This window comes from Aulonocara stuartgranti (assembly GCF_965226115.1).
Source record: "Aulonocara stuartgranti genome assembly, chromosome: 19".
In the NCBI taxonomy this organism is placed as follows: Eukaryota; Metazoa; Chordata; class Actinopteri; order Cichliformes; family Cichlidae; genus Aulonocara; species Aulonocara stuartgranti.
Genome location: NC_138955.1, coordinates 7,580,001 through 7,593,305, shown reverse-complemented (window position 1 = coordinate 7,593,305; position 13,305 = coordinate 7,580,001). Strand labels below are relative to the sequence as shown.

Here is a 13,305-nt window from a genome sequence, read left to right as displayed (position 1 = left end):
CCCATCTAACACCTTCTCCCCTCTTCCCCCTGTCCAGTGACGGTATGTCACCTCTGGGCCTTGCAGTCCAGCAGCCTGACCCCTACAGGGCGGGCTGTACGGCACCAGCTGCTGACTGTCCGTCAAACACCTCCAGAGCAGCGTTGGGCCAGGAAGACCACGCTTGTTGCCCCTTTGATCCGGCAAGCAGCAGCTGCTGCTCCACACAGCAGCACTTTGTTCCTCTGTCTCCTCACCACACTCTGTCCTACGGCACAAAACACCAAATCCAGCGCAGAAGTGGGAAAAAAAAGTGTGGGGGTTATGGGGGTGGGGGCAAAAACGAAAAAAAAATTCCTCCCTACAACATCAACAAGCTCTGACAACGGCAGCGGGGGTTTTTCTTGGCCCCAACAGAGCTCTTAGGCATCTACTTCTTGACGCTTCACCCTCCCTTCTCTTTTAAAAGATACGATAGTTATTGTTCAAATCAGCCAGGGTGAATGGAAGGGACTGAGGCCAAGCCCGCCCCAGGCGTCAACACACCTGTATGAAAGAGACCTTATTGTAGCAACCCAGCGTTACTAACTTGCCCTAGCACTACCAGTTTTCTGAAGTAAGAAAGAAGGACCAAATCATCTCATCTGCATTTTTCTATCGACACAGTCTCTTAACATTTTCCTTCATGTATAATATTTCCTTCATTAACTTCCTCCTTTTTTTAACCGATTGCCACTCGACAGGGGTAATACGAAAGGAGTTGATCCCACAAATCTCTTGTTAGCAAGACACCCCCCCTCCCTGCTCCCACACCCACCTTAAGACAACACCTTATTAATGTGCACAGGTGTACAAAAGGTATTTTCTGCCTGCACAGGAGCCGAGGGACCAACAGCTGCATTTTTTCTTGTTTGAAGAGCGCCTGAAAACAACCAACATTCTTAGGTCAATATTAGCCCTCGTCAAAGGCTCCAGTACATAGCGCGTGACAGAGGCCGTCAGCGCTGGAAGGTAACGCTCATTCCTCATAAGCCAGCTTCTCACCTTTTGGATGGGTGAGGTTTTCCTGCTTTCACGAAGGACCAGCAAGAAATAGAACAGATACACAGAACACATACTGGCAGGCTGCCTCTCTCTCTCTCTCTCTCACACACACACACACACACACACACAGCCAGGCAGGGGGAATAGAGAAACTGACTGCAGCACTATCATTACCCCAGCCTACCCATCAGCTCTCCTGAGATGAGTGGGTGTGCTTACAAGATCACCCCAATTTCACAGTTGTGAAGAGTGCCACCCCTATTGCCCACATTCGCTTCTCTTTTTTCCCCCCTCCACTATGCCAGACCTGTTGGACTCCTTTTCATGTCTTTGCGAAGTGGGCAGGTATAATCTCAGTTTCCTTCCACTTCTTAGTGCCAACATAGAAAATCTGTGGCTTTTCTCGCTTCTCTCCCCTGAATTATCTTTCCATCTCTTCTTCTTTCACCCCGTCTTTTGTCTCCCCGCTCTCTCGTTTTCTGCTCCCTTTCATTCTCAACCCCGTTTTCTCTCTCTGCCTGGTAATCGAGTGAGAGATTCCGTGACTCTGTGACTCCCCCTTATTGTCAGATATCAAACAGTGCGGCTTTGTGGATTACCATGAGAAGCTGATAATGACATGATAGAGGCGTGATATTTCAAACAAAATTGAGTGTCAATTGCCTGCATCGTCTAGGCAACACAAGTGTCTGCTCTGCGGCAGCCAGACAGGAAATAAGGCCAATCTATTTCCTTTGCTTCATATCAAACCTCTCTCCTCTCCCCCTTTTATAAGACTGTAATGGGTTCAGCTCAAAGAGAAGAAGAGAGGGGGCCTGCCAAGAGCAACAGTTACATTCTCTCTCTCTCTCTCTCTCTCTCTCTCTCTCTCACACACACACACACACACACACACACACACACACACACACACACACACACACACACACACACACACACATAATGTACATGTATTCTCACATTTGCAGACAGCTTGCACTCCTGAATATAAAAATGTATTAGAAGGCATTAAAAATAAAAGGTGCCCTCATCTTACCACCCTGTTCCCAAACATATGTATACATTCATATTCTCCCCCTGCTCTTGAAGTTTTTACTCCTCATGCTGGTGTGCTACTAACCGTGAATTTAGGGCAGTGAAAATGCACTGCAGTTTGAGCAATTAAAAAGTGACACCTAAACCTAGTGGATCGACCAGTGAGATTCTCTAATGCCTGGCTTTAGGTGCCGCTGCACTTGAGAGTCTTTCAGAACCAGACTACTGCAGAGTACAGGATTCAGTCTGTGTGTGTATATTTGGGAAGGGATTCTCCCTCCCTCTGGGATGTCATCATCTTCTCATCACTGGGTCTCTGGCGTGTGACTGAGTGTTTCCATCGAGCACGTTTCCATGATGTTGTCTGAGCGAGCGAGTTTGCGTCTAGCACATATTAGTGACCGCGAGAGAGTCACCGGTTAAATGTTGTCAGCTTGCCTCTCACTTCCCTATTGAATAATTAATCTGAGTTTCAATTGCACATAATCGCTTTGAAATACACACGAGTGAACTCACAGGCACACAAACACACATGCGCCGGCACAGTCAGAAGCAGAGTTTAGGGCTAAAAAGTCCAGCAGCAGGCTAGTGATATAAATAGCTGTTGTTTGTGGAAGGGACTGCTGGCAGAAGCAGCAGTGACACTGTGGAGCAGACCACAGGGACTCTGATGTGCTTGGTGGCCTGAAGCGAGCCCTCTGCCTCTCAGATCAGCTCTACCACCAACTGTGTAAAAGCTTTGACTGGCCTCCTTCATATGTGACAGCCTTAAACAAATACAACAAAGCCACATTCTATTAAGCCTACACTGCAGAAGATCCTTAAAGGTCCTTAAACTTAAGCCTCTGAACTGACATGTGGGATGTTTTTATATGACACGTCTAGTAAAAGCCCCAAAATACAGAAAACTCAATTCTCAGCCATCCGTGTTCTTTAGATTTCAACTATCCAAATACATTATAAAGAATGTATCTCATACAATACAAATGCATTACCACATCACAGCAGCCCTACCCAGCAGCCTTGACCCACACCAGTTTGCCTACAGAGCAAACCGATCGACAGAGGACGCCATAGCAACAGCACTCAATGTAGCATTAACACATCTGGAGAGGCAAGGAAGCTATGTGCGTATGCTCTTTGTGGATTATAGCTCGGCATTTAATACCATTCTTCCATACAAACTGGACGCCAAGCTAAAAGACCTAGGGCTTCCTCACAGCACCTGTAAGTGGATCAATAGCTTCCTCACCGAGCGCAGACAGAGAGTGAGAGTGGGACGTTACACATCTCCAGCCCTAAATCTAAGCACTGGGTCGCCACAGGGCTGCGTGCTTAGTCCACTGCTCTACTCGCTTTATACACACGACTGCACCCCCGCCCACCAGAGCAACACCATTGTAAAGTTCGCAGATGACACTACTGTGGTGGGGCTCATATCTGGGGGAGATGAGTCTGCCTACAGAGATGAGGTGGAGCGGCTGTCTTCATGGTGCAAGGATAACAACCTTCTCCTAAACACGAAAAAGACCAAAGAACTCATAATTGACTACAGAAGACACAAGACAGAAATCCAACCACTAATCATCAGCGACGACTATGTGGAGAGGGCGGCAGACTTCCGCTTCTTGGGAGTCAGCATAGAGGGAAACCTATCCTGGAGTGTGAATACCTCTGAGCTACTGAAAAAGACACAACAGAGACTGTACTTTCTGAGAGTGCTTAGGAAGAACAACATCACACAGAGACTGCTGGTATCTTTCTACAGAGCCTCCATCGAAAGCATACTAACGTACTGCATAGGCATATGGTACGCTAGCTGCACAGTGGCTCAGAGGAAAGCACTCCAGGGAGTAATCAACGCTGCCCAAAGGACAATCGGCTGCCCTCTCCTCAAACTGAAAGACCTACACAGTTCCCGCTGCCTCAAAAGAGCCCATAACATCATAAAGGACACCTCACACCCTGGACACTCCATGTTCGAACTGCTGCCTTCAGATAAACGGTATAGAACAACATACACAAGGACTAACAGACTCAAACACAGTTTCTACCCAATTGCAATATCATGTCTCAATGCTACTAAAAGTAGATGACTTTCATTGCCCCTGTTGTCATTTGTGCCCTTGATGTTGGAATGCTTTCAGACATGTTTTGTTGGATGCGCTAACAAATTGACTGAGTGATTGATTGTTTGAGTGATATATCAACTAGGTCGTATGTTGAGTGTCTGTATGGGGCCTTAGGCCTGGATTGCTTGGGTGTATTTACTGTATGAGAACACTGTATTTTATATGTATTTCTATCTTTTATATCATATCTATTATAGTTTTTAAGTATTTATCTTTCGTGATGTTGCACTGACCGGAGACATCTTTCAATTTCATTGTACTTGTGACAATGACAATAAAGAATATTCTATTCTATTCAATATAACAAAAGGATGATAAAGCAGGCATATCTTGGGTGCTTGACACCCTCTACTACCAGACTGACACCCCATTCCACCTCACGTGCTCACAGAGTCCCAATTGAAACATCATCACCAGTAATGGGAGGAATAAATATTCATAAGGGTGGGAATAGAGAAACCCAAGATTAGGGTAATATGCCTTTCATTGTTCTTTCCCTTTCCTTTTGCCAGCGCTTCCTCTATATCTCTGTATCTTGTTATGCATGTTATGGTGTTGGATAATCTTGGCTAATTCCTCAAGCTACCTCTGATAACTTCATCAAAGTGTGTCTGTTTGCTTGCAGAGAACGTGGCAGCATGCTACTCTGTTTATTTCTCACCTCTCCCAAATTGCAAATTAGCAGGTTTGATATGTGCAGGAGTTTGGGCCACACTCCAATTAAGATTGGATTGTTTTTGTGAAGAGGCCCTCCCTCTCTCCCCCTCCTGCTCTCCCTTCCCTTTTCTGCTTGGCACCAGGTCTACTGATATCTCATCCATAACAGGCCTGAACTGGGGCAGAGCATGGCTTAAACCAACAAAGGACTATATTGATTTATAGGGTCTCCCGTGATGGGCTTATTGGCCTACACCTCAAAGCCACAGAGGGCACAGGGCCATGAATCACAGCTTCAGAAAATACACAAGCGCACAACAGGTAAGAATATTACACTGCAGTGTTGCTAACAATGTGATTACAACTCTCTCCCGTTTTCTGTCCCGACCACATTTACTTTCATCACGTCTTAAAGGACGGAGTGGGTGGTAATTGGAGCTTATTTTGAATATGGCACCACAGAAACAAAGCAAAGACAGACGAACATGCCTATTTACATCGTGTTACCGTGCACCCAAACACAAGGACAGAGGGAATTGCAAATTGTGTAAGGAGGAGGTAAAGGAAAACAGAGAGTAACAGAAAGAGTGAGAGAATGAGCGTGCCTGGACAGAGAGAAAATACCTTGGTAAGGTTCAGGGAGTTTAAAGAGCTCAGCCAAAGAAGGAGCTCCTGTCCTCTCTGGCTCCAACACACACAAACACACACATACACGCACATATACCCTCAAGGCCATTCTGTTACACCTGGTCACCTTTATCCCTTTTAGTCCTCTACACCCCACCCCTGCTTTTGAACACACACACCAAAAACACATACATAACATCCATTCTCCTAATTCACATCACCACCAAGGCACACATAGCAGCACCCTGTGCCTAACACACAGCTCCGCTGGCTATCTCCCTCAGCAGATAAAACTAATTATTCCAAATCTACTCTGTCAGGTTGTCTGATCCTCTGGGGCCTCAGTTTAATTCTCTCTCTCCCTCTGTCTGTCTCTCTCCCTGTGTGTCATTGGTTCGCTCTCAGTCATAAGCCACAAAAAGACCAAGAATCTGCGCCAGATGACCTCCCAAGTAAAAACATAAACAGAGCGACTACCCATAAAAACACATATAGCATCACAACAGCTGAAGTTCATGACTTTCTTTGTGAAACCAGACTATTCAACATAACTGCCAAAATTTAAGTTCGATTTTTAAAAAAAAATGCACAACACAATAAAAATCGGGGATCGAGCCTTGCGCTCTGAGCAACTTTGAAAAATCACAATTATTGCATGACATCATCCAGCATACAATCCAAGGGACTTATGCACCTATTCAAATGCTTAGTCCCTCTGTTGGCACTTGATGTTGGCACCCATGTCAGGCTTTAGAGCTAAATAACAGGCCAATATGCCAGGCTTTCCAGCAGCACACCCTGAAAGCCTGTGGAGAAACTATTCGTCCCAATGAGCTCTAAAGGCAAATGGAAGCTCATAAACAGAGACTTGACTGTATAGACTTTGCATTTTATCTTTCAGCAGTTTCCCCCTTTTATGAGCCAGGGATCTCTATAACAGGAGGGAGAAAGGGAGGGATAAGCAGGATGAGAGGATGGCAGAAAGAGTGAGAGAGAGAAAGGATGACAGTAAGGATGCAAAGAAAGAAGATGATGGCAGAAAGAGAAGAAGAATAAGAATGAGGTAGAGGTTGGGAGAATGAGATAGAGGAGTGCTGGGGTCACAAATCTTGCTGCTATTCTAGTACGTGACATCTTCGCTCGTTTGCGGCTGCTCATTAACAAACAATACTGCTGTGAAATTGGTTTAATGACAAAGTAATAAAATTGCTATTCTGCTCACAGATGGCCTCAGGCGCAGGGAGATTCTAGCAGGCTTACTGTGGCTGCCCGTGTGCATTAAGCTGCTTGTTCATGAAAACAGCATCCTACACTTTCTTTCTCACTATCATCAACCCTTTTTTTCTTTTTAAGTTCTTTCTCTTCTTACAAATGAAATAAATTAACCTACTTTTCTGCCTTGTTTTCTCCTTGAATTCTCCCTCTCCCACACTCTCACCCTCTTTCTCTCTCTCTAGTGGATTCTTTTCCTCGCTCTTTCTCTCTCTCTTTCTCTCGATCTCTCCCCAGTTCTCACCCCTAGTACAGAAATTACCATCTTAAAATAAAAAAAGGGGGCCCTGCCCACGCAAACGCAGCTCGACTTCATTTCAAAAGCAGAGCCCTTGTTATTAAACGACCCACCAATAAAAACCAAGCCGTTGAGGAATAAAAGAGCCAAAAGGAGCAGAGAAGTACAAAGACCTCCCTCCTCCCATCTCTCTCTAATGCTTTCTCTGTAATGCCTCTTTTAGCTCTTTGCCGCTCTATCTTGCCTGGTCTGGCTTCGTTCTTCTTGCATGCCGTCTGCGCTTTGGAGAATCTTGAGCTTGCAATGGGAAAACAAGTTAAAAAAGGCATTCGTTTTCGTGCACGATCAGCCGACATTGCCAGTTTTTGTGAAAGTACCACCTGTTTTCCATAACTCATACAGAGGTGGGCACTGGGTTGCTTCATAGCCTCGTTGGATGTCCATACCATGCTACGAGTCAGCGTGCCCCCAGTGCCTGATAAAAATGTTAGTGAGCCCTGTTAATCACAGTGAGAATTTCAGCAGGGCTAATGTACTCACATATACTGTGAGAGCACGGTGGCACACATTAGTGTCAGCTGTTTAAGACTCCCATGGCTTAAACTGTGAGTAAAGCATGTGTCTAGATGGTGCAGTTAACAGATATTTGGATCTGTAACAACCGCTGAACAAAATGAAAAAGAAAATGAAACCTGCTACGAAAAAAGAGCCCGTTCTGTTCTAATCTTGCCAATAGTGAGAATATGTTTTTCTAAATGTGTTTCTTCCTCCAAAACAGATGAAACAGGATTATTATTACAGCATCAAGAAAGCAGCCAGATCAAATGAACTTAGCGGGTAGAGGGTGTTGGTAGGGGGGATGGCACTTGGGATCCGACAACAGAGTCAATTCTGCTAATTAACTGCCAATTAGCGGTCCCTAAATGAGAGGGATCATGATGCCTGTGTTGGCAGCACCCCGATAGTCTCTCTTTTTAGTTAGACACACATATACACTCATGCTTGCACACACAGATACACCAGAGAGACACACACACACACGCAGCCACAACCTCTCCACACTCTGGCTGTATATTTAGAAAGCCAGGGGCATGAGATGGCCACTGCTGGGAGTCCCTGGTTGCAGCCAAAAAAAGGCATGACATTTCCATCTGGGTCAAAGTTAGACAGATAACCAGCAACTTCAGTCAACTAGCCCACCAATGTTGTAGAAAAGAAGAGATAGAAAAGTAGGGAGTGGGCAGTGAGCAGAGTACGGGGTGGGGGTTGGGGGGACCTCAAAAGCCTCTGTGTGAGATTCATGAGACGTAAATACTTATAAAGAATGTGGAAAAACAGGCGGCTAGGCCAGTTTCATAACTTTATGTTACATTTGGAAAATATTAGTTATTATTTTGCATTTCATAATGGGCGTCGCTGCCAAACCAGAGAATCATAAAATCGTATAAAATCGTAAAAGGCAGTGTTCCTAAGTGTCTCTTTGGCCTGAGAAAGGGGGATGGAAAATGCTTTCTAAGTGGAGGAACAAATTTGCTTTTGCTTTTTCTCTTTCGTGTTTTCAGACACCACAAACAAATGTTAACATTTTGCACATGAACCTTCAGTGCAGCCACTTTGTATCGCCGCCGAGTGATTTAAAGTCTGTAAAATCTAGAGGTGATCCAGGATGAGTTGATCTGAATGGGAATGGGGAACCTGCTGTGAAGAGGGCTACAGATCAGTCAGTTTAGAGCCATCTAAATTCAGTTTATCTGCATGCTGTGCCACAGCAGAGCACAATCGGGGGTCATAATCAGGATTCTATATAGATAGGCTAAAGTTCAAAAGGCATATAATTGTAATGACTTTTGATTTTTTATTTGCTTATTTATTTAATGTATTTTTTATTTTATTTGTGGCATTCTTTCAAGATCCTGTTTCAGTCCTGTTTAGCTTATTTCCCCAGTGCACCTGCCTGCTCAGTTACTCGACATATGAATGACATTGGTCGCACATAACGCAGTTTGCTGGCTTAGTCAGAGCACATCCTTCTGTTCTTAAAGCAGAGTAATTAAACATATTATTGCTAATACAGTACATGTGCAGTTATTTGTTGGCGACTGTTCAAGGTCAAAAAAAAAAAGAGAAAACAATCAGTGCACCACACTCCACACTGAACTGCCACAGAGATTGAGCCTATTTCATCTCCTCAGTGGGCACAGGCTGCTTGGCGCCGTTGTCTGGCGGATATCCTTCCCTTATCATGTGACCTGTGCTCCGACAGGGGGCAAAGGTTGGCTGCGATCCGCCTCTGTGTCTTAATAACTCACTCATTGTATTCCTTTCTGCCGCTAATTGGAGCCTCTCCTCACTGTGTGTGTGTTTGTGTGTCTGTGCATGTAGTCTCCCCTGGGCTGTAGAGAGGAGGCAGACAAGTAAAAATAGAGTGTGGCTTAGTGCCCTCTTTATTGTTATTAGTGGTCCAGTGGCACAGCAGTCAGTTATCATCGATGCCAACAAATGACATATTCGCTCTCTGATTTGTTCTGCACCCCCACCCCCACCCGACTGCAACCCAACCCCCCCCCCCCCTCACTCAGCCATGGAAATGGCCAACTGGCTGCCTGCGAGATGAGGGAATAATGACAGGCCGATTTCCTTCCTTTTTTTAGATGCCATTTCTTTCAGTCATCTGTCATCGGCATCATCTCTCAGGCCCATGTAATAACCCTGTGTGTGTAGTTACATGCCGCCTGTGTGAGCGCGCGCGTACCCGTTGGTGCTGTGGTAAATAACGGCAGGACAGTCGGTGTGTGTGTGTGTGTTTATGGCAGAGAGCGAGGGCACATCGTGCTGGGTGTGATGCTGAGACATGAAAGGATTCGGTCAGGCTCCATTTAGTTCAGAATGATAGCAGGACACTGGGAGCTGCTGAGGAAGGCAAATTTGCCGCCAGACACTGTAAACTCTAAATGCTTCTTTAGCTTATGAACACCTGTCTGCCATTTCACCTACTTCGCTATCCCAGAATGCCATGTGTGACATGGCCCTCACCTTTTCCTGCAATCTTAAACAAATGCAATTACATATCAGACCACTCCCACGTTCTCTTAGCATGACGCCTGCTGTCTCAAATGTAAGCAGGGCAAACAAAACCCCACACTATCTAATGGTCAACTAATGGTGTCCTGACACACTGTATACTCATACACATCTCTGAAGTTCCCATTAGTAATAATGCACATACAAACACACCTTTGAACGCAGGGGAAACTATTAACAGGATAATCAAGTCTTTCCTCTCATAAGCTCAACACCAGAGCAATGAGATTGTGGACTTTAACCCTTTCCTTTGCCCTTATTAACATCAAACAGCTGTTGGCGTGTGGGCTACAAACAGGTGAGGCTGTTTTCTAATTATATATTCTCGAGTTAGACTCCGCCGGAGTATCAGAGTGTGGCGCTGAGACAAAAGGGTTTAAACCAGTTGAGTTTTGCTTTCTGCCTGCACAGGTGAGCTCCAGGTAAATGTAAAGCTAGGTGTCATTTGGAGGGGATGGTGCTGGGAGGTTTGATGGGGCAAAAGGGGAGAGAGTGAGATGCACTGTCTATTGACTATCACACAGTGCACCGTTGTGCCCTCGCTGGGCTGCGATTGTGCCGGCGGACAAAGCCCTGATTCAGCACATCCTTTCCCCGAGGGAGAGCTCTGGAAACCGAAGACGGCGGCCATCCCCTCCCTATTCCCCCCAATCATCCTTTGCTTCTTTTCCCCCCTGTCTGTCGCTATCTCTCTCTCTCTCCCTCTCTCTGGTCAGTAACATGGCAGTAACCATGCATCAAAGGGAATAACAGAACAATGCAAGGGACCAGCCAGGAATTTGAGGGGTTTTTTTTGAAACAGGAATTTCATATGGCTAAGTTCTGTCATATCTGGGGTGAATGATCTGAGCAGCCACTGGACCAAATATCAAAGAGAAAAACAAAAAGGTCAGACATTTAACTATAACTCGCTACCTAGCCTAGATAGTAAAAAGTGGAAAACTTCTGCACCTTCTTCTCACCTTTCCCTTACTGTAACATAGCCAGTAACGTGGCAGAGTCACCCAGGCCTCCCGACATCAGCCGGGATGCACCACAGATACACTAATGGACTCCAAGCCTCTTCAGTAACTGGTATGTATTTTATAAGAGGCCTGGTGTAAAGTTAATACAGCTCTGTGATCATCTGTGATTATGCATCTGTGTGCGTATGCTCAAGGATGTTACACAGTGCAAGATGCTTTCAGACCAAATGGATGGCTTGAATTTCATGGCCAATGAGAAGGCAGGGACTCGTCTCAGATCTATCTCTGTCTATGTCTCTGTCTATTTCTCTCTCCTCCCAGGTTAGCAGAGTATTTCTGCATTAATCACCATGACACAGGCAAGGCAACTCAATTTTCTGCTCCTGTAGGTAAGGTGCATGGCGTCCCGAAACGGTGGCACGAGGCATGAAACAGGCAAGCGGGGGCTAATCTTTGGTTACTAGTGTAATTGAAATGCTATCCACACTGTAGGGTGCATTAAAGTCTGATAACACCGGTTCCTGTGGCCAATTTAAGTAGCTTGACTTCCCCTGGCTAGAAGGGAATAAAGCAAAGGGTGAGAAAGAAGGGGAGAGAAAGAGAGAGGGAGCGAGCGAGAGAGAGAGAAACGAAGGAGACAGAGTATGTCAGATAGTGGGGGGGAGCACGAGGGAGGGGGCTGATAGATAAGGCCGACAAACCAGGCTAATTCTCCAGGCATGTTTCTCATTGTGATCCAGGAAAAATGAGAAAAAAATGAATCACAGAACCAAAAAATCAATTGACCCTCGGGTGGCTTGTCAGGCTGCGAGTCTGATAAACCTAAAAGCTTCGTTAATGTCAGCCTGCCTGTACCCAACAGATAGAGCACTTTGTAAATGAACCCGCTTTGATAAATATATTAAGGAAAGCTGTGAATAAAAGGCACAGACTTGTCATTTGTAAATAGAACCCCCGCTACATGGAATTAGAATGATAAAATGGGGTTCCATATAATTAAGTTTGTGTAAGACCTGAAATCCGTGCAAATACCTTCCCGGAATTTTGAAAGGAAGCTGTCAGTTCAATTAATCTGAACATCACCCTGAGAATGTACTGAACAAAATTAAGCTGCAGATAAAACCTGGGCTAGTATTTTGATAAGTAATTCCTGTATCATTTCTTTGCTTCTGTGATCATTTTATTTAATCCACCACCCCCAGTTATGTGCTAAGCCATCTACAAAGGCCCTGCTGGCCAGGCCACCAAAACCTTAATCCACCATATAGCTGGTGTAAAATGGGGAGGGGGTGGAAAGGCAGTTTTGCCTTTTGTGGGGGCACCAGTGGCGGTGGTAGGTATGGTTTTGGATGAAGGGGTGGGGTGGGTGTGGGGGCTGTAGGGGTAGCTTATGATCAGTGCCTGTCTCCCTTAAATATATCCCAGTGAATACATGTGCATCAAACCACAAAGACCACTGACTTAGCCGCGGAACACTTTACAGATAACACCGGAACATCCTGGTAGCTTACATATAATAATGTTACAAAGGTTGTCTGTGTGTATGTCTATGTGTGAACCTCTGCATGTGTCTGTGAGCGATGGGGAGGGATGTACATAAACGGTTTTCACACTTTAGGAGCATTAGCCGTCTTGGCTGATGGGGAGAGGGAGGCGAAGGCTTTTGAAAATAAAAGGCAGAGCGATGCTGGTGGTGGAGATAGGGCAAGCGGAAATCTTGACTCACCAGTTGTTTACTTGCAAGATGGTGAGGCCCGTGTCTTGGGCTAGCTGCTTCTTCTGCTCTTCAGAAGGGTATGGGTGCTGCAGGAGCAAGCAGAGAGAGAGAAACAAACACATACATGAGCCTCTTTGACATACAGATTAGCATAAATATCCATGCATGTAAGCACTCGTATAGCGAAGCGCTGGAAAACGAACACGTGCTTCGAGTCAAGTTCATGGCTGTTGCTTATTACTGTATCTATTCAATATGTTCCTGTGTTTGTTGCATTGTGTAACTTAAGACTGGACCTTCTCATGACCTCCACCCAATGCTGCCTCTTGCACATTATAGACATTCACACCATACACGTGTCCACACCCACGCATACATACACACACACACACACCTACACACACACACAAACACACACGCACAGTTTAGTGCAAAACCTGTAGGAGCTGGCCAAACAAGTTTGTTAACACTGTCACCAGTGATAACCCCCATTCTTTATCCCCACCCTGCCTACACAAAAACAACATATAGCACACCTCCAGAAAGAAAAGACACTTA

General features: G+C 45.4%; 1 protein-coding gene across 6 annotated transcripts in view; it reads right to left on the bottom strand.

Moving 5' to 3' along the window:
• Positions 1-13,305, bottom strand: part of meis2a (Meis homeobox 2a) — a 185,715-nt gene that overhangs the window by 12,678 nt on the left and 159,732 nt on the right. For all 6 annotated transcript variants that reach the window (XM_082516454.1, XM_082516458.1, XM_082516455.1 and 3 more), the window contains one exon: positions 12,757-12,833. In XM_082516454.1, coding sequence (XP_082372580.1) covers positions 12,757-12,833 — 77 coding nt within the window. The remainder of the gene's footprint in view (positions 1-12,756; positions 12,834-13,305) is intronic.